The sequence below is a fragment of the Pelophylax lessonae genome (assembly GCF_965119305.1).
Source record: "Pelophylax lessonae genome assembly, chromosome: 4".
Lineage (NCBI taxonomy): Eukaryota > Metazoa > Chordata > Amphibia > Anura > Ranidae > Pelophylax > Pelophylax lessonae.
The window spans coordinates 607,215,088-607,235,890 of record NC_138771.1 but is presented as its reverse complement, the minus strand read 5'-3'; the positions used below and the strand labels follow the sequence as shown (position 1 = coordinate 607,235,890).

At 41.5% G+C, this 20,803-nt stretch overlaps 1 protein-coding gene across 9 annotated transcripts in view; it reads left to right on the top strand.

Annotated features, from left to right (window-relative positions):
* CACNA1A (calcium voltage-gated channel subunit alpha1 A) overlaps positions 1–20,803 on the top strand; it is a 496,856-nt gene that overhangs the window by 444,162 nt on the left and 31,891 nt on the right. For 7 of the 9 annotated variants that reach the window (XM_082255807.1, XM_082255800.1, XM_082255803.1 and 4 more), the window contains exons 43-44: positions 400–513; positions 17,481–17,519. In XM_082255807.1, the coding sequence (XP_082111933.1) occupies positions 400–513; positions 17,481–17,519 (153 nt within the window). The remainder of the gene's footprint in view (positions 1–399; positions 514–17,480; positions 17,520–20,803) is intronic. The other 2 variants (XM_082255805.1, XM_082255804.1) reach the window with 1 other exon arrangement.

Genomic DNA, 20,803 nt, shown 5'->3' with positions numbered 1-20,803 from the left:
AACATGCAAACAATGCAGCTCTCCTCCCACTCACAATTTACAGACAATGTGGCCCCCATCCACATTAACTCACTGCTGTCGTCCAGAAGATGCGGGCAGTCATGGGTGGCCACATTTTGTCTAGGCACAAGCGTCTTTGTATAAAATATAAAATTCCTGTTCTCTGGAATCAGAGATTGCAGGCTGTGGGCAGCAAAAAAAATGGTGACTGGGGCAGCACCGCAGAGGTGGCAGGCATGCTTGAGGAAGGTGCAGCTTGCTTCATGGTGCCCCCCTCCTTACATAAATACACTGCACCCAGGGCACCTTCTCCTCCTGTTGACTCCACCCTATGTCCTGCCCTGGCCCTGTTTCTAAAAAAGATCTTTTTTTTAAAAATGACTCTCTCTTTATTCACAGCTGGTGGAGATGACAGAGATGGGTCGAGATGGTTACTCAGACAGTGAGCAATATCTTGTTATAGAAGGGCATGGCAGAGCTGCCTCAATGCCACGACTACCTGCTGACAACCAGGTGAGTACTTACTCCAGGTTCTAAATTCTTGTTCACCACGACACAGCCACTTTACAAAAGCCTTTACTATTCATTGTTTCATGGTTGAAGCTAACATTGTAAAAATGATAGCCAAAGCTAATGAAAACATTTGAGTATGGAGGATTTGTTACCTGGACTTTATATATTCCAGATAGCTATTTTAAACAAACCAAAAACCATGTAAACACTTTTTGCAGTTTATTAATGCAATAGACTTCTAAAAAATACAATATAAATGATTATTATACCCATAACTGTATTATATCAATAATACTATGGAGTTGATTTGCAAAAGGACTTTCAGCTGTTCACTTAGCAAACTGAATTTTCACTTTGAAGAAATTTTTCACTTAGTTTAGGGAATGTGAGCAGATTAATGTTGCAAAGTAAAAACTTAATTTATTAGGTGAACAGCTTAGTGAACTCCAGGTTTAAGGAAAGGAAATTGCATAATATTTGGCTAGCTTCAGTTGTCACAGGAACAAGTATAGACCCCTCAATTCTTACTCTGGTGGCATCTCAAAATTTTAAATTTGCCCTCAGCTTCATTTCAGGTGACAATGGTGATCAGAACAAGTTAATTTCATTAACAGGGACACTGACAGCAATACAAACCTGACAGTGATTTTTTTTTTCACTACTCTGTCCAAATATAAAAAAAAGGTTTGTTTTTAGTTTTTCTGTAACCTTTATCTGTGCTCTATTGCTACAGTCTATGTATCTATGTGAGCCACAAGTTCTGTGTTTACAGCTGGGGCTCGCATGCTGTATACAGTAACATTATTAATGTTATTTACAGCATTTAGTTGATGTGATATGATAAAGGGTCTTATAAATAAAACTTTGCATTGAAGTAGCAAGAGAAAATTAAGTAAAGATTTGCAATTTTGTCATACAGGGCACTAAAAATGCCTAAACTGGCCCAAGTTCACACCGCAGAAACACAGTCTTGATGCGTTCCTGCATGCGTGTTTGTGATGTGTTCTGGTGCATTTTTTAATGTTTTTGATTAGTTTTTAATGCGTTCCAGTGGGTTTTTCCCCCTTTTATTTTTTCCCCAATTTTTCTTTTTTGCATTTAGATGTGTACAGTGCGTTCTGGTGCGATTTTGATGCGTTTTGCAATATTCCAGTGCAGTTCCTTGCAGAAAATATGCAACATGTTCTACCTTTGTTGACTGTACTAGAATGTACTGCAGTGGTGTAAATTATGCCATTGAAATCCATGTAACCTACTGTCCATGCCTTTTTGATGCAAAAAAAAATTCCACTGGAATGGCCCTTAGTTGTACCAGATTGGGAGGGGCATTGGTGATAATCTGGGCATGGTATATGAATACTAACAGTAAGTGGCCATGTGTTTCAAGTTATTGATTCAATAAAAATCATTAAAGTCTAACTAAAGGCAAAACTTTTTTTTAGTTTTGGATAGAGTGGAGAGGAATGAGAACACCTGTCAGTTTTTATTGATGTCCGTGTCCCCATTAAGAAGGAGATTCACCCTCTCTATTTGTCCTTTTGACTATTATCATTGAAAGTGAAAGTAAAAGAAAATCCCACATTTTTGGTTGTATCCAGAAAATGAATGGAGGGGAAATCTTTTGATGGGGACGCTAGTTCTGGTGACCTGGGGGTTCCCAAGAAATTCCCTTAATTTGCAGGCATTTCTTCTCACTTCCTGTTTGGCTATGGAACAGGAAGTGAAGGGAAATCTCTGCAATGGGACACAGATGGGGAAAAATATCTGTCAGGGGTTATAACCCTGCCTTAAGCTGGATACACACTATACAACTTTTGTTGTCAGATTTCCTTTAGATTTACCTTTTCTATGTAGTGCAAGGGCCTGCCTGATTGCATACAAATTGAAAGTGTTTAGGTTTGACCTCATATTATATGGTTTTGGTAAGTCTGAAGGAAAAAATCTAAAGAAAATTGTATGGCCCATTACTCTATCTAAAAGGAAAAAAAAAAGTTTTGCCTTTAGTTTCACTTTAAATATATTTTAAAATGTTCTTACAAAGTGAAAGTGTTTGGTTAAAATGTTCTGAAATCTATAATTCCCTACATTATAAAATTTTGACTGAGAGCAGAAATGCCAAAAATGTAATCCAGTAAGGCTTCATTACAATGCAGTTTCACCCCAACAAGCTGCAGAGAGGGAGACTTCTAAAGGGCCATACACACTATTAGATTTTCTGAAGACATTTTCCTTCAGATTTACCTTTTCTATGTAGTGCAAGGGACTGCCAGATTGCATACAAATTGAAAGTGTTTAGATTTGACCTCATATTATATGGTTTTGGTAAGTCTAAAGGAAAAAGTCTTCAGAAAATCTTATAGTGTGTATGGCCCATAAAAGTCTCCTTATTTATGGGAGGGAGTGCAAGGGAAACCTCACCAGTGAAGTTACAGCAAATCTAAACCCAAAAACAAACGTTTATTATATTGCAGCTTACCAGTCCTTAAATGTGGTGGATGCATTTGTTTTCTTTTTTCAAAAATCGTTTTCTTTATTTTCACCTGGTGATTTCACAAATTGTACACTCTGTCCCTGGGTGGCTACGCTCACTCACTAGCTATGGAGGGACTATTGGTTGTCATCCAGTCTGGACTTCAAATATTTCTTCCTCTTTTCATCTCCATGACATAGAGGGTGCATATGGAAGCTAACATTGTTTGTGCTTTCAGCTCACAGAAAGTGGCAAGGACTAATTTCTGGCAAGATCAATAGATATTCAGATGCTTGCTGAAACTTTTCTTAGCCTGAAAAATGGAAACTAATGTAGCCTCCACATCTAAGGACTGGTGCAATAGAAGACCACATGTAAGGACCGCAATATATTATATTTTTGATTTTGGGTTTAGAACGCAGGCTGGAAACTGGTAAATAAAACAGCAAGTTTGGAACTACGAGTCACTCTCCGAATATACAGTATATTGTAAAATTGGGTGAAAATTACAAGACTGGCTAAAAAAACTGCAAATATAACAAATAAAAAGATCGAATATTTCATTGCAACTTTGTTTTAGCTGTATGAATGGTATTCTGCTGTGAACTACTAGTAGCTATAATAAAAGGTTAATAGTTGTGATATCTGCATATCATGTGATTCCTTATATTTATATATTTTAAGAAATGCTGCATTAAAAATACAATCCAGAACAACAGTGATTATTTATAATCTGTTTTACATGCTGGATAGATGGAGCTTCTGGTTCACTCCTGCATGAGCTGCATTGAACATATTTGACATTAAGGCAAAGCTTTGAAATCACGACCTTCCATAAACATATAATAATCGCTGTTCATTGCAAATACATGAATGTACATAAAAAGCATTGCATTCCATGGCTGCATGTACATCTTCTTAAGAAGTCGTGCAAAAATGAGATTATCAATACGTTACTATCATTTTACTTGGTCATAAACCTTTTTTTTTGTAACTTTACTGTTTCTCATAAAGCATTGATGAGATGCTAGTTGACTACATGTTAAGGCCTCCTTCACACAGCCATAGTCGCATACACAGCGGATTCTTGTGGCTGGAATGACAGGTGCATGCAAATAGCGGCGGTGAATAGTGGCTTACGAACCTGTTAAGGTGACCTAACAGAGTCTTCTACTTTTTGTTAATAAAGTAGAACATCTTTGACTTGTGGTCATCTGAGGGCCAGTGGGGGGGATTGGTTAGCATCAGAATATAGCAAGGGTTTATTCACAATGGACATTGCTTTAGTAGGACCTGTTCCTTACTATGCATTGCAGGGCATTATACAAAATGCCTGTATTGTGCATTCCAAGTAATTCAGTTAAGGCAGAGCTCAGGGATAAAAAAATATTGTCTAAATGGCATGTGCATTTTTTTATTTTTTTATTCTTTATTTAAATTTTTCAAGATAACATGGCAGAGAGCCAGGAATCAGCAACAGTTTGCAAACAGAAAATACTTCAAGGGGGGGTCAGATAAATGTACAAATCAGCCTAACAAGTCGCGGTCCATGTAGTGCTACAGGACCCGTTCTAATAGGAGCGACACAAGTCGCTCTGACTTAGAAAAAGGGTCCTGTACTACTTCGGGGGCGACCTCGGAGCGACTTGCATAGACATTCATTATATGAAGTCCGTGCAAGTCGCGCCGAAGTCGCGGTGCACGGGACTTCACAGGTCGCCCCCGAAGTCGTGCAGAAGTCGTGCCGCTGCAGTGTGAATGCGGTCTTAAAGAGATTGTAAACCTTCTAAAAAAATAAAAAAAATAAAAACCTGTAAGACAAAGGCATAATGAGCTAGTATACATTGCATACTAGCTCATTATGAAATAATCACCTTAGAACGAAGGCCTTCCAGCGGCGCCTGCTCACCGCTGAGACAGCTGACATGTTCATCCGTCTTCCATCTGGGTTTCCTGTTCTCCGGCCGTCTGATTGGTCGGACCCGCGAGGATGTCACTTCCAAGCATGCGCATGGGAGCCGCCATTCACGGCACGGGGCTCTGAAGGAAGGCACAGGTGGACGTTCCTTCAGAGCACATGCGCCAGTGATGTCACTGGCCACATGTAAAGTAAATCTCTCCTAAACTGTCCACGTTTAGGATATATTTACAGTACCTATAGGTAAGCCTTATCATAGGCTTACCTATAGGTAAAAGTTACAGGGGGAAGTTTACTTCCTATTCAATCATACATTTAAAATATATAATACATCCAATCTGTCTTTTCTTCATGGTCAGCATGAGTAGACTAGTTGTCGACCAGACTACCGCCCAACTCTAAAATAGAGCATACATAGAAACCAAATGAAGGAGAAAAGAGTCGGAGGTGTAGGAGAGAGAGTATGGGAAGAAGAAGAAAAAAAAAGGGGGAGCAAAGGAAAAGGAAGAGGGGGGGGAAGGGAAATAAGAGGTGAAGGAAGGAGGGAAAGGGGATCCCAGAGCCTCAGCGCCTGAACCCCAGCTGTGGAGATACAAAGATAGGCCTACTGGTATTACTCATCACCAGCAAGCAGTGTCTCATACTCCCAAGAAAATGTTCCAATAGAACCATGCGCGCCTGAACATTTGTCATGTGTATCCTTATCTGAATCTTGCTATATCGTGTGTTTTGTGTATTTCTTCCAGATCTGTACAGTAATCCAATCATTTATGTAGGAGCTTCCTGTACTAGAGACCAGTCACTACTGCTCTCTCTGCTCGTGCACAGTGACTAGTCTTTTATCTGCCCCCCCCCCCCCTTGTAATTTTCTGCAGGAAGCCTGTAGTGGGTGGATCTGCTGGTTCCCTCCAACAGCTCTGCTCCCTGTACAGGCTATGTAATGATGTCCCCACTACATGTATAAGTTAATAACTGGGTTTGCAAAGGCATTCGGTGCACAAAAGTGGATTTATACGTTTTTGTGCCCAGAGTTCAGCTTTAGGTCTTTTAAAAATGCCAAGCAAGGCTTCTAAAATGCATGTGAATGCAACTCAACACAACACTTGTTACGGAGTGCATTCTGATATGAACAAACCTTGAGTCAGTAAGCATTTTAATATTTTCTAAATATTTTACATGAAATCTGAGTTTTCCATCAGCAAACTTTTCACAATGCTTCCTGGTAGAACTGCAACACCCTGTCACATGATACTGTGCAGCCTCACTTTCCTGTTACAGCTTATGTGGGCTTAAAAAAATGCAGTGCTTTAGCCAGCATTGGAGAAACCAGTAGGAACAAGATGAATGCCAAGATTAAAGTGATAATCTGTCTAAAGAGACATTTTGTTGTTGTTGTTTTAGATCTAGTAGGGAATTGTTAAAACCCCAGTTAATTTATTTTTTGCCCTTTCTCCCAATAGGGAGTTTTCCCTTAACTTTCTGTCCCAGGGGTTCAGCAGGAGTTGAGAGGAAATGTCTATAACTTGGGGCACTGATCATGCAGAAATTTTCCAATAGGCCAGCTGTAGATTGACCTCTGTACAACCAGCCTTCTCATACACAGATTGAAGTTCAGCTAGTCCCTGCTGAAGAAGCCAAATTCCGATCCATGTATGGATCATTCTAATTTATCCTTAATCTATCCAAAATGGCAAAAAAAAAAAAAAGTTGGAGCACCACTCCAATAAAAGAAAGTCAATATAGTTTTTTTTATATATATATATATATATATATATATATATATATATACACACAGTATCTCAGAAAAGTGAGTATACCCCTCACATTTTTGTAAATATTTTATTATATCTTTTCATGTGACAACACTGTAGAAATGACACTTTGCTACAATGTAAAGTAGTGAGTGTACAGCTTGTATAAGAGTGTAAATTTGCTGTCCCCTCAAAATAACTCAACACACAGCCATTAATGTCTAAACTGCTGGCAACAAAGGTAAATACAGGTCCCTCTCAAAAAATTAGCATATTGTGATAAAGTTCATTATTTTCTGTAATGTACTGATAAACATTAGACTTTCATATATTTTAGATTCATTACAGACAACTGAAGTAGTGCAAGCCTTTTATTGTTTTAATATTGATGATTTTGGCATACAGCTCATGAAAAAACAAAATTCCTATCTCAAAAAATTAGCATATTTAATCCGACCAATAAAAAAAGTGTTTTTAATATAAAAAAAGTCAACCTTCAAATAATTATGTTCAGTTATGCACTCAATACTTGGTCGGGAATCCTTTTGCAGAAATGACTGCTTCAATGCGGCGTGGCATTGAGGCAATCAGCCTGTGGCACTGCTGAGGTGTTATGGAGGCCCAGGATGCTTCGATAGCGGCCTTGAGCTCATCCAGAGTGTTGGGTCTTGCGTCTCTCAACTTTCTCTTCACAACATCCCACAGATTCTCTATGGGGTTCAGGTCAGGAGAGTTGGCAGGCCAATTGAGCACAGTAATACCATGGTCAGTAAACCATTTACCAGTGGTTTTGGCACTGTGAGCAGGTGCCAGGTCGTGCTGAAAAATGAAATCTTCATCTCCATAAAGCTTTTCAGCAGATGGAAGCATGAAGTGCTCCAAAATCTCCTGATAGCTAGCTGCATTGACCCTGCCCTTGATAAAACACAGTAGACCAACACCAGCAGCTGACATGGCACCCCAGACCATCACTGACTGTGGGTACTTGACACTGGACTTCAGGCATTTTGGCATTTCCCTCTCCCCAGTCTTCCTCCAGACTCTGGCACCTTGATTTCCGAATGACATGCAAAATTTGCTTTCATCCAAAAAAAGTACTTTGGACCACTGAGCAACAGTCCAGTGCTGCTTCTCTGTAGCCTAGGTCAGGCGCTTCTGCCGCTGTATCTGGTTCAAAAGTGGCTTGACCTGGGGAATGCAGCACCTGTAGCCCATTTCCTGCACACGCCTGTACACGGTGGCTCTAGATGTTTCTACTCCAGACTCAGTCCACTGCTTCCGCATATCCCCCAAGGTCTGGAATTGGTCCTTCTCCACAATCTTCCTCAGGGTCCGGTCACCTCTTCTCGTTGTGCAGCGTTTTCTGCCACACCTTTTCCTTCCCACAGACTTCCCACTGAGGTGCCTTGATACAGCACTCTGGGAACAGCCTATTCGTTCAGAAATGTCTTTCTGTGTCTTACCCTCTTGCTTGAGGGTGTCAATGATGGCCTTCTGGACAGCAGTCAGGTCGGCAGTCTTACCCATGATTGCGGTTTTGAGTAATGAACCAGGCTGGGAGTTTTTAAAAGCCTCAGGAATCTTTTGCAGGTGTTTAGAGTTAATTAGTTGATTCAGATGATTAGGTTAATAGCTCGTTTAGAGAACCTTTTCATGATATGCTAATTTTTTGAGATAGGAATTTTGGTTTTTCATGAGCTGTATGCCAAAATCATCAATATTAAAACAATAAAAGGCTTGCACTACTTCAGTTGTGTGTAATGAATCTAAAATATATGAAAGTCTAATGTTTATCAGTACATTACAGAAAATAATGAACTTTATCACAATATGCTAATTTTTTGAGAGGGACCTGTACAACCCTAAGTGAAAATGTCCAAATTGGGCCAAAAGTGTCAATATTTTGTGTGGCCACCATTATTTTCCAGCAATGCCTTAACCCCACTGGGCATGGAGTTCACCAGAGCTTCACAGGTTGCCACTGGAGTCCTCTTCCACTCCTCCATGACAACATCACAGAGCTGGTGGATGTTAGAGACCTTGCGCTCCTCCACCTTCCGTTTGAGGATGCCCCACAGATGCTCAATAGGGTTTAGGTGTGGAGACACTGGAGACATGCTTGGCCAGTCCATCACCTTTACCCACAGCTTCTTTAGCAAGGCAGTGGTCGTCTTTGAGGTGTGTTTGGGGTCCCTATGTTGGAATACTGCCCTGTGACCCAGTCTCCGAAGGGAGGGGATTATGCTCTGCCTCAGTATGTCACAGTACATGTTGGCATTCATGGTTCCCTCAATGAACTTTAGTTCCCCAGTGCCGGCAGCACTCATGCAGCCCCAGACCATGACACTCCCATCACCATGCTTGACTGTAGGCAAGACACACTTGTCTTTGTACTCCTCATCTGGTTGCCGCCACACATGCTTGACACATCTGAACCAAATACATTTATCTTGGTCTCATCAGACCACAGGACATGGTTCCAGTAATCCATGTGCTTAGTCTGCTTGTCTTCAGCAAATGGTTTGCGGGCTTTCTTGTACATCATCTTTAGAAGAGGCTTCCTTCTGGGACGACAGCCATGCAGACCAATTTGATGCAGTGTGCAGTGTATGGTCTGAGCACTGACAGGCTGACCCCCCACCCCTTCAACCTCTGCAGCAATAAGTCTATTTTCCAACGATAACCTCTAGATCTGACGCTTAGCATGTGCACTCAACTTCTTTGGTTGACCATGGATGAGGCCTGTTCTGAGTGGAACCTGTCCTGTTAAAACATTGTATGGTCTTGGCCACCTGGCTGCAGCTCAGTTTCAGGGTCTTGGCCTAGGTCATGTTTATGTAGAGCAACAATTCTTTTTTTCAGATCCTCAGAGAGTTCTTTGCCATGAGGTGCCTTGTGTACTTACTTTTGTTGCCAGCAGTTTGGACATTAATGGCTGTGTGTTGAGTTATTTTGAGGGGACAGCAAATATACACTGTTATACAAGCTGTACACTCACTTCTTTACATTGCAGCAAAGTGTCATTTCTTCAGTGTTGTCACATGAAAAGCTATAATAAAATATTTACAAAAATGTGAGGGGTGTACTCACTTTTGTGAGATACCGTATATATACACACATATACAGTTGATATAAAAAGTCTACACACCACTGTTAAAATGTCAGGTTTCTGTGATGTAAAAAATGAGACAAAGATAAATAATTTCAGAACTTTTTCCACCTATAATGTGACCTATAAACTGTACAACTCAATTGAAAAATAAACTGAAATATTTGGGGGGGGGGGTAATAAAACTAAAATAATGTGGTCGCATAAGTGTGCACACCCTTTTATAACAGAGGATGTAGCTGTGTTCAGAATTAAGCAATCACATTCAAACACCTGCCATCATTTAAAGTGTCTCTGATTAAAGCCAAATAAAGTTCAGCTGTTCTAGTAGGTCTTTCCTGACATTTTCTTAGTTGCATCCTACAGCAAAAAACAATGGTTCGCAGAGAGCTTCCAAAGCATCAGAGGGATCTCATTGTTAAAAGGTGTCAGTCAGGAGAAGGGTACTAACGAATTTCCAAGGCATTAGATATACCATGGAACACAGTGAATCACCATCATCAGGTGGAGAAAATATGGCACAACAGTGACATTACCAAGAACTGGACGTCCCTCCAAAATTGATAAAAAGACGAGAACTGGTCAGGGAGGCTGCCAAGAGGCCTACAGCAGCATTAAAGGAGCTGCCGGAATATCTGGCAAGCACTAGCTGTGTGGTACATGTGACAACAATCTCCCATATTCTTCATATGCCTGGGCTATGGGGTAGAGTTGCAAGACGGAAGCCTTTCCTTACAAAGAAAAACGTCCAAGCCTGGCTAAGATTTGCAAAAACACATCTGAAATCTCCCAAAAGCATGTAGGAAAATGTGTTATAGTGATGAAACCAAGGTTGAACTTTTTGGCCATAATTGCAAAAGATATGTTTGGCACAAAAACAACACTGCAGAGAGGAAAAAGCAGCGCCAACTAACTGTAGCATTAGCAGGTTTATTTAGGAATTAAAAAATGATAACACACTCACAAGAGTAGGTTAGTACAGGCATGGTAGGTGAAGGATCCTCTGCTGTGTCCCCGGGGGAAACTGTGACAAATGTGGTGAAGGCTGCGGCGGGTCAAAGGCACCGGTGGTTTCCAGCATAATGTCCAGCTCGGCGATGCTCAGCATTACTCAAGAGGACCCGAGAGTGGGTGACGTCACTTCCGGGTCTGGGTAAGCAGAAGAAGCGTGCATTTGGAGCATGCGTGCTCCCTCATCAGGCTATATCCTAAAACAACACTGCACATCACCAAAAGAACACCATACCCACAGTGAAGCACGGTGGTGGCAGCATCATTCTTTGGGGGGCGGGTTTTCTTTAGCTGGAGCAGGGGCCTTAATCAAGGTAGAGAAGTTTATGAACAGCTCCAAATACCAGTCAATATTGGCACAAAACCTTCAGGCTTCTGCTAGAAAGCTGAACATGAAGAGGAACTTCATCTTTCAGCATGACAACGACCCAAAGCATACATCCAAATCAACAAAGAAATGGCTTCACCAGAAGAAGATTAAAGTTTTGTAATGGCCCAGCCAGAGCCCAGACCTGAATCAGATTTGAAAATCTGTAGGGGATCTGAAGAGGGCTGTGCACAGGAGATGCCCTCACAATCTGACAGATTTGGAGTGTTTTTGCAAAAGAAGAGTGCCAAGTCAAGATACCCAAAAAAACTGAGTGCTGTAATAAAAATCAAGAAGGGCTTCAACAAAGTATTAGTTTAAGGGTGTGCACACTTCTGCAACCTTATTATTTTAGTTTCTTTATTTTTACTTCCCCCCACCTAAACGTTTTCAGTTTGATGTTTAACTGAGTTGTACATTTTGTAGGTCACATTAAGTGCCGGTTCACATATGTGCGGCTGCGGCGATCGCATGTAATGTCGGAGCGCACTGCTCCTTCATTACATGCGATCGGCTGTGCGGTGCGAGTTCAGCCATACACTTTGCATGGCTAAATTTGCACTGCACCCGCAGCAAAGTCACACAGGACCCTTTTTTGCAGCCGCATCAGGATCGGATCGCACAGCGGTTCACACTTGTGCGATCCGATCCTGTGCGAACTGTAAGATCGCACTGCGATATGCAATCAAACTGGGGGTGTCGTTAACATTTCATTGACACCCCCAGCGTATCGCATATGGCAGTGTGAACTGCCAGGGGTGCATTTGCGATGCGGGAACAGGCTGCGAATTCGCAGCCTTCCCGCATCGCATAAGTGTGAACCGGCACTCAAGGTGAAAAAAGTTCTGAAATGATTTATCTTTGTCTACTTATTTTACATCACAAAATTCTAACATTTTAACAGGGGTGTATAGGCTTTTTATATCCACTGTATAAATCTATATATATATATATATATATATATATATATATATTACCAAAAGTATTGGGACACGTGCCTTTACACGCACATTACCTTTTTGGAATTCAAGTCTTAGTCCGTAGGGTTCAATATTGAGTTGGCCCACCCTTTGCAGCTATAACAGCTTCAACTCTTCTGGGAAGGCTGTCCACAAGGTTTATGAGTGTGTCTATGGAAATGTTTGACCATTCTTCCAGAAGCACATTTATGAGGTCAAGCGCTGATGTTGGAGAGAAGGCCTGGCTCGCATCCCAAAGGTGTTCTAATGGGTTAAGGTCAGGACTCTGTGCAGGCCAGTCAAGTTCCTTCACCCCAAACTCCCTCCATGTATTTTTTGGACCTTGCTTTGTGCACTGGTCAAAATCATTTGGTGGAGGGGGATTATGGTGTGGGGGTTGTTTTTCAGGGGTTGGGCTTGGCCCCTTAGTTCCAGTGAAGGGAACTCTTAAGGCGTCGGCATATAAGACATTTTGGACAATTTTGTCCTCCCAACTTTGTGGGAACAGTTTGGGGATGGCCCCTTTCTGTTCCAACATGACTGCACACCACTGCACAAAGCAAGGTCCATAAAGACACGGGTTAGCGAGTTTGGGGTGGAGTAACTTGACTGGCCTGCACAGAGTTCTGACCTCAACCTGATAGAACACCTTTAAGATGAATTAGAGCGGAGACTGCGAGCCAGGCCTTCTCTCCAACATCAGTGCCCGACCTCACAAATGCGCTTCTGGAAGAATGGTCAAACATTCCCATAGACACACTCCTAAACCTTGTGGACAGCCTTTCCAGAAGAGTTGAAGCTGTTATAGCTGCAAAGGGTGGGCCAACTCAAAATTTAACCCTATAGGCTAACATTAAAGTTCATGTGCGTGTAAAGGCAGGCATCCCAATAATTTTGGTAATATAGTGTATATATACATTTTATATGAAATCTTTTATTAAATAAATAACCCTTTTACCACAAGTTTTATTTATTTCATAACACTGGTGTTACAGAGCATAATGGGTTTGTAAGAGATAGAACAGCAGAGGTTGCTTTCCTTTCCATTGTTCTATAATTAAAACCACTTAAAGTCCTGTTTTAACAGAGAAGTTAGGGCAGGGGAGAGATGGAGGAAAAGTTACTCTACTGACTTATCTAGTTGTGTGTACATTTAAGATTGAACTATTGAGCTTTGTAAACCGTTTTTATTTTTCATTTTTTTAAGTCCTAACACAAGCCCTTTAATGGCAGAGGTACAAAGTGTTAAGGGAGACACCTACTTGTGGCTACGGTTTGCTAGTTACTGGAGCAGCACAGTTAGTGGGTGAAACAGGGGAACACCTGGTTTGTGATAAATATATATACATGTTACCCTACTGTAGAAATCTATGCAGCTCTGTTTCTGTAGAGCTTTACCTGCCACCCTCAATCCTAGCAGCACCTTTTTTAGAGATTTTGTTTACTTACAACCCACCCACAAACTAAAGCCTGCTTTTACTGCTGCATTGTTACAAGAAACTGTTAGAGAGTGCTTTCTTCAAAGCAAAAAGCAGACATTGTTCCATGTTGGGTTGACTCTCCCCTCCAATGTTCATGGTCTGGCCATTAAGCTCTCTCTCAATCTGTCACCACTCAATTAAAGCATCCAGTCACACTCTGATCATTCCAGCATTCAATGAGCTTTATTGTACCAAACAGTACAGAGTCTCCTCCAGGATCCTTATATCCTAAGGGTGGTTTGAGCAAGGGTTACCATGTGTGGTGTTAGTGCTGCCAGATTACAGAAGACTTAAATAATCAGACATAATATGAGCCCCAGCTTTTTGGCAGTCTAAGTAGAGATTAAAGTGATTGTAAAGGCTGAAGGTTTTTTACCTTCATGCATTCTATGTGTGCTGCTCCCCCCACAGCTCCCCCCCAATACTCACCTGAGCCCCCTGGTGCTCCCCCCACAGCCCCCCCCCCAAAACTCACTTGATCCAGTGATGTGCAAAAGAGCCTTGGCTGTCCTGGGACTCCCTCTCCTTATTGGCTGAGACAGCAGCAGGAGGATTTGACTCCCACTGCTGTCAATCACAGCCAGTGAGCCAATAAGGAGAGAGCAGGGGGTGGAGCCAGTTGCAGCTCTTTGTGTCTGATGGATGCATAGAGCAGGGCTCAGGAACGAGCATACTCCAGTGCCCCCATAGCAAGCAGTTTGCTATTGGGGGCACTGGTCAAGGGGGAGGAGCGCCAATGGGGAACCCGAGAAGAGGAGAATCGGGGGGCTGCTCTGTGCAAAACCAACTGCATAGAGCAGGTAAATATGACACATTTGTTATTTAAAAAAAAAAAATAAAGTCAAATACCACTTTAAGTAAGCAACCAAGTCCTAAACTTGAACCATCCTTCAGTTGTTATGAACTGTAACTTCTATCTCAGTGTTTCTAAATCTTTTTTCAGTCAAGGCGCTCTTTAAAATTCTGCACACTCTTGAGGCACCAAATTCTAAACAGTAAACAGTTTTACATATGCAGCTGTGCTGCTCCAACATCCATATATAAAATACCCAACGTTAGAGGGGATTTATTCTTACAAAGCAGATATATTTTTGCACACTAGTACTGAATAGTAGTCCAATGTTTCTCTTCTCCCTCAGTTTCTCCCCCTCACGCAGCTAATGTGACCCCAGTGCTGATAGAAAGGGAAAGGGGAGAGGCAAACAAGGATGTTGTGCTGGCACCCAGCATCCTTATTAATCGATGATGTCATTGGTTGTTAGGATGCCGGCGGCTAAAAGGTTGTAATGGTGTACAATGAAGACATGGGGCTTTGTGTAACTAAAAGGCAGCCTTCATTCACTTTGCATACAGTTTGCGGTAAATTTTTCAACATTTTGCCAAGGCACACTTGAAAACACCTAATGGCACCTGTCTTGGTGCCCTTTTTGAAAAAGGCTGCTCTAACTTATAATACGTAATACCTATTCAAGACTGCAGATAGTCTGATGGTGCCTGCAGAAGGAAGATAGAAGCTCAAGCAAAGCAAAAAAGAGCTTGTTTAGGGAGATATACATTTAAGGTGGCCATATATAGAGGAATCTTGTCATTTATAAACTAACAAGCAGTCTCCCAGTCAGGAGTGTAGCTACGGATAAGGATCCCTGTGCAAAATAATTATTAGCGCCTTGGATTCTAGGCATCACTGCATTCTTAGGTTTATTACCCAGCTGTGGATTTTTGCATTTTACATACTGTATGCGCAGCAGACCTATGTTCGCAAAAACAGAAAAAAGGTAGCCCGACCATTGAACACCTCACCCGGCCCGAGTGGTAAGCAAGTAAAAGCAGCCTCAGCTCGATTCATCCAGACCACAAAACCAACATGTTTAACCCTGCCACCTGGGCTTAACCATGTGCTGTAGGCAGTGTACACCAAATCCACAATGTCAGCTTTTGTTTCTGTCCATACAAGTTTACTTTATTGTATCCAGTGTGCTTGGCCCAAATGCTCAGAGGTCCCATGTAAACTGGACTCTTCATAAAAACTAAAATAAACACTGATTGTGTGGTTCTGCAGCTTAGGCTAGGCAGGGGCAAATGTTTTTCAGAGAACAGGTGGCAAGGTAACCTCTGCAGCATCAAGACAGCGTGATGAACCCATCATGTATTTGACAATAGCCCAAACAGCCGGATCCTTGCACAAACATTGCATTGGACCTACAGATTGGAGAAGGACTAGGCCATGTCCCGTGTAGCTAACCTAAAGCCTAGTACACACGCAACGAATTTCCGCCGACCGGTCGTCCATCTTTTGTCCAGAGTGGTGTTTTGTTGGTTGGAATGTGCTCTAGACTGCACACAAATTTTCCCGCACGACAAAATTCTACTTCAGAAGTGATGTCATGTGTTGGTTTGCTTTCTTTGTGTTCTTTCTTCTCTGAGCATGCCTAGTCTTGCTCATAAGATTTTTCCCTGTCGAAATCTGTACTGACTGCATGAAAATCGGACGTGTTTTGACGGAGGACAAAAATGTTATAGCCTGCACACCAGATTTTTTTCGGCCGAAAAGTCGGAGTCGGTTGTCGGAAACATCATATTAACAAGCCGAAAATCGGCAGATCGGTTGTCGGACGAAAATTACCGGCCGAATTTCGACTCGTGTGTACGGGCCTTTAATGTTGAAGACTTATTTGCGCGACTCCAGTAGACATTTAGCAGTTATGTAAAACCACATTTCCAGGAAACCTCGAAAACCAGTTACTTTCAGCTAGGATCTCAGCTCTAGGCAGCTTAACTTGGAGAAATTTATATACTGCGCCTGCTTCCAGTTCACTTGTTTTATTTTTTTCCCACTAATTACTGTACTTTTCACAGTCCTGTATTCCAGATGCTCATAGCAGTTGTCATGTTAGCGTCCGTTCAAAAATTCAGCTACTTCTAACTGACTTCAGTCATTATAATGCCATTTTCCATCCCTGCTCATCTTGACCATTTTCGTTTTTGGAGATAGGTTGAGTCATTCACTTGATTTGTTTATCTCTCTAGAACTTCAGCTGATTTCCCAGCTCCTCCCACTTGTATTAGTCATTAGAGGGCATTTTACTCCATTTGTTGGATATTTTATTTACTTCAAAAATATTAAAAATAATTCAACCAAAGGAGTGAGATTCCATTGAAAATGAGAGCAGAGAGGTAAAATAAGCCTATGGATGATTCAGTCAGCTAGCATGCACACTGAAATATCAGTTTTATTCTGATTTTTTAAGCCGTTGCTTGTCACTATTTCCCTATTTTCCATTCCACAAAGCACTTTTCATTGCTTTCATCTGTGTAACTTAAAGCAGAACTAAACCCTCATATCCTTTACAGTCAAGGAAGTTGCCATCTTGGCCTCTGTTTGATCTGCCATTGCCATGGTGCTGCACACATGATCAGTTACGATACCAGCAATTTGATGACTTGACAGTTCTCCTCTCAGCCAAACTGTCAAGCCATTTGATGGCTTGACAGTTTGGCTGAGAGGAGAAGCAGCTGTGGTAATCATCATTCATGACATGCCTTGATTATAACTGTTTTGGGAAACAGTTAAATCAATGGGTTTAGTTCCGCTTCAAGGTGGTGTCCAGCCTGTAAACCTGTAGTTTCAGTCACGTGGAACTTGTAGGAATAAACTTTCTTGTTGTAACACGTCTTCCTCTTGTGGTTGTTATGTTGTGTCAACTCCGTGTAGTCATTTTCCTCCAGAATGGACATGTTGAAATTAAAGTGTTTGGGTCTAACTGCTGTTAACTTGTGTTCTTTCTCTCTGTGTCTCCCCCTGCTGTCTGTCCTTCTGTCTCTCTCCCCATGATGTCTGTACATCCTGTGATTTCTCCCTTCCTCTTGTTTCTCTTCTCCTCTCTGTCTTGTCTTACTGTAGCAGCGAAGGAAAACCCGACCCAGAGGGAGTAATCTCAGTGTATGTAACACCTCTACACCATGCTCTAACACTCTCTCCTATCTTCTCTCTGTCCATCTATGACTTTTGTTGACACCCCATGTTTCTCTATCTACACTGTCATATTTTCTTCCTGTCTTTCTATTGGTTTTTCCTCTCTTAAACATCTTTAGATTACCTACACTGCCTTGTAAAGGATATCCTTGGGGCTAGGGCAGTGAAATCCCTGTGCAGGAGTTCCTAGCTTCACCCCTGGCAACAGCCACTGCATAGGGATTGCATGCTCCTTGACAGATTTTTCATTTATATTTCATAAAATGTTGAAGTGAGAACCCTATGGCTAGCAAAGCCAGGAACTCCACCCAAAGCCAGTGGCTGTTTTAAAGTTTTTCAACCACTGGAATCCACCCATATCTGTACTGACCATTACCCACTAGATGAGAGAGGCTGCAGTCGAAAGCTTATGGCAGAATCTATGCATGGGTACTGTTAAATGAGATAACATAAAGGAATTACAAAAGTTACTTTAAAGCGATTCTGTTGTTAGAATAAATAAATATATAATATAATGCAATATATAATATAATAAATATATATACAGTATATATACGCTGCCTGAAACATTTTCAGACTCTTTTTTACCATCATATTTACACTCCAATAAGATGGGCTTTTTAGATTTATGATGAAGCTTTAAATTTTTATGAAAATGGGCATTCCTTTGTTTATGTATTCACACAACAAAGAGACACGTGTATTTTCGTGTAATTGTGTGCATTCAGCTGCCTTTCATGGACATGTGAATCTATTACTAAAATACAATTTGATGAAAAGGGGCTTCTGCAAAGAAGACAGTTAAAGCCCATCTCTGGAGAAAGGAAAATTCCTCCATTACAGTGGGGCTACGACTGCACTGCAAGAGATAAATGCTTGTTTAGGTCTAGGGGGCTAAAAAAAAGCAGTTTAACTGACCTAATTTCCCCTTCCGGCAGAGGATTGTCCCATTCCGACATTCAGTGCAGTGCTATAGGCTGTGCAATGGACTTGATGGCGTTAGAGCAGAGGACCTGTGACCATGGGAGAATAGGGAAAAAGAGGATGCAGGGCTGGTCTTTTTGCAGCCCCCTACATCTTTAAATAAATAAATGAATAAATAAATAGTTCTTGTATTGTGGGGGCAGTCACACTGCAAGGGAGCATTTTTTCTTTCCCTGAAGTCCTGTTTTAAAACATACCTCTCCATTAGCCCACTGCAACCAATCTGTACTGAGGATAAATGAGTTATTCTATCTACTGGCCTATATGTCATTACTGTGTCCACAGGAACCACAGCACTTATAAGAGGTCAAAGCATCCGACACACCTAGAAGTGTTGCATTTTGAAGATTCTTCACGCAGCAGTATCAATAAAGTGACCTCTGCCATTCTTTATTGTTTTCCATCTAACAGTACCTGTAAAAAAAAGGCTGCTGTAATCTATTAAAACAGCTCTTTTCCAGTAATCCGTAGAAAGCAGCTGTGAAAATTCTGTGTAAAAATTGGCTTTTTACAATTACATCACCCCACCTTTTCTAATTGGCTATAACAGTCTTTTTCTGTTGGCGAGTCAGTAGTAAAAAAGTAATTCCAGTCAATTGGGAAAGGGATATGATGTAATTGTATCTGTGCAAACTTTCTGGACATCAGACCTCTGAAGGTAAAGTCTATGTTAGGGAAATCTTAGGGCAAGGCAATTTAAACTAAAATGTAAGTTTTATTTACAGACAGTTATCTTTTTCTAAATCAGTTATATACTGTATATATTGCAAAATATATGAAAATCCTTTCCAAATCAGCTGTATATAAGCAAGTTGGTATACTGTGGATACTCACTTGCTTCTGTGGATATTGATGAAGGCCTACCAGCACTTTCTAATACTGATTGCATTGAGGGCCTGCCATTACTATAATGACATGACTAGTCTTGGGGGTCTATTTATAAAAACATTTGTTTCACGAATGTCAGAAACATTTATGCAATATGAACTCCCCCCCCCCCGCTGAGTTATTCTGTTCTCCCAGCAGGGAGAGTCTTCCCGGGTGGGAGAACACAGTGATTATTGCTGCTGGCAGTTATTGCATGAAAAATCCAACAGGCTGGTTGTACCTAAGTTGAACGATCAATCAACTTGGGTATAATCAGCCTGCCCATACAAGGTTAGAATCTCGGCTGCTCCCTGCTGCACTGTCAATGGCTGGCTTAAGTGCTCTTAATTGAGACAAGTACACACTATAGAGGGTTATGCTTTGTTTATATTTCATGTATGGGATTTACAACCACTTTAAAGTGCATGAGGTCCCAGAGATTGCCAATGAGAGTGTTCAACACATTAAGCTTGATCTTCACAGTTGATGTAGCTATAACAAAAAGCATTTTCACTTTGCAGTCTTTCTTTGACCTATAATAGTTGTATTTTATGAAAAGACTATTTAATGCTACATATTAAAGTGATTGTAAAGTCTCATTCTTTTTTTCAAAACAATAACAAACATGTTAAACTTACCTCCTCTGTGCAGTTGGTTTTGCACGGAGTGGCCTGGATCCTCCTCTTCTCAGGTCCCTCTTCTCTGCTCCTGGCCCCTCCCTCCTATCGACTGCCCTCACAGCAAGCAGCTTGCTATGGGGGCACCCGAGCCAAGTCACACCTCCCTGTGTCCATTCAGACATGGAGCTGCCGTTTGGCTCGCCCCCCTCTCTCTCCTGTTTGGCTAACTGACTTTGATTGACAACCACGGGAGCCAACAGCACTGTGGCTGTGTCCCAGCCGATCAGGAGGGAGAGTCCCCGACGGCCGAGGGACTCGTGGACATTGCTGGGCAGAGAAGGACATCTGCTGAGTATTAGGGGTAGGGTTGCCACTTCATCCCTTTAAACCAGGACACATATAAATTACACAGGTTCTGTGGCTGATTAAGTTGGTAATTAAACTCACTTAGTGCCTTATGTGCATTGTTTTAGCATCAGAACCTGTGTAATTAATATGTGTCCTGGTTTAAAGGGATGAGGTGGCAACCCTAATTAGGAGGGGGGGGGGGGCTGGGGGTACTGCTACACCCAGAAGGTTTTTTTATCTTAATGCATAGAATGCACTAAGCTAAAAAACCTTCTGACCTTACAACTCCTTTAACTACCTGAATATTCCTGAAGCAACCAAACTGCACTAACACCTGTGGACTCTGGAGAGATCAGAAATGTCCATACCTACAAGTAACCTAAAGTTAGGCTGTGATAAACCTTGAAGGCTTTGGTGGACAAAGCATGACCA